The 465-nt window shown below is 67.5% G+C and overlaps 1 protein-coding gene across 1 annotated transcript; it reads right to left on the bottom strand.

The window, feature by feature from the left end:
- Positions 1-10: 10 nt before the first annotated feature.
- On the bottom strand, positions 11-459 carry LOC102251336 (voltage-dependent T-type calcium channel subunit alpha-1H-like; the record flags this gene model as incomplete). Its single annotated transcript, XM_005852781.2, has 2 exons — positions 300-459; positions 11-177 (listed from the first exon to the last, which is right to left on the bottom strand). Coding segments are annotated over exons 1-2 (282 nt in total), but the record flags the coding sequence as incomplete, so codon positions are not given.
- Between the last annotated feature and the right edge of the window lie 6 nt (positions 460-465).

The following is a 465-nucleotide window of genomic DNA, read 5'->3' as shown; positions in this document are numbered from 1 at the left end:
GGGGGGGGGCTCCTACCTGTCTGCAGAGTAGGCGGCTAAAGCTGGGGGAGCGGGCCGTGCCCCGAGGGGGCAGGGTGAGGAGGGTGCTGTTGCCCCTGGCAGGGGAGGACGCAGTTGGCAAGGCCTGGAGGGAGGCGCAGGACTCCACAGGTGGCACGTGCTCCACGGAGGTCAAGCCTAGGGCAGGAGGGTGTCTAAAGCAGGCAGCTGTCACCAGCCCTGAGCCCCCGACCCGCCCGAGTCCTGCTGCCTAGGCCTCCCACCTGCCCAATCTCTCCAGCTGTCTCTGGGGGTCCTACCAGAGGTGGTGCCCACGTAGGTCTCCATTTCCACCTCCTGCAGCGGGTGGGGGTGAGGGCCCGAGGCGGGCGCTACGGGCCGGAACATGTAGCTGTCATTGGGCAGCGAGAGCATCCTGGACACAGACACCTTTCGAGCAGCCAGGAGGTTGGGGTGATTGGGGCC

This window comes from Myotis brandtii, unplaced genomic scaffold, assembly GCF_000412655.1.
Source record: "Myotis brandtii unplaced genomic scaffold, ASM41265v1 C40947204, whole genome shotgun sequence".
Lineage (NCBI taxonomy): Eukaryota > Metazoa > Chordata > Mammalia > Chiroptera > Vespertilionidae > Myotis > Myotis brandtii.
The sequence above is the reverse complement of the archived record's forward strand: the minus strand, read 5'-3'. Positions and strand labels throughout refer to the sequence as shown.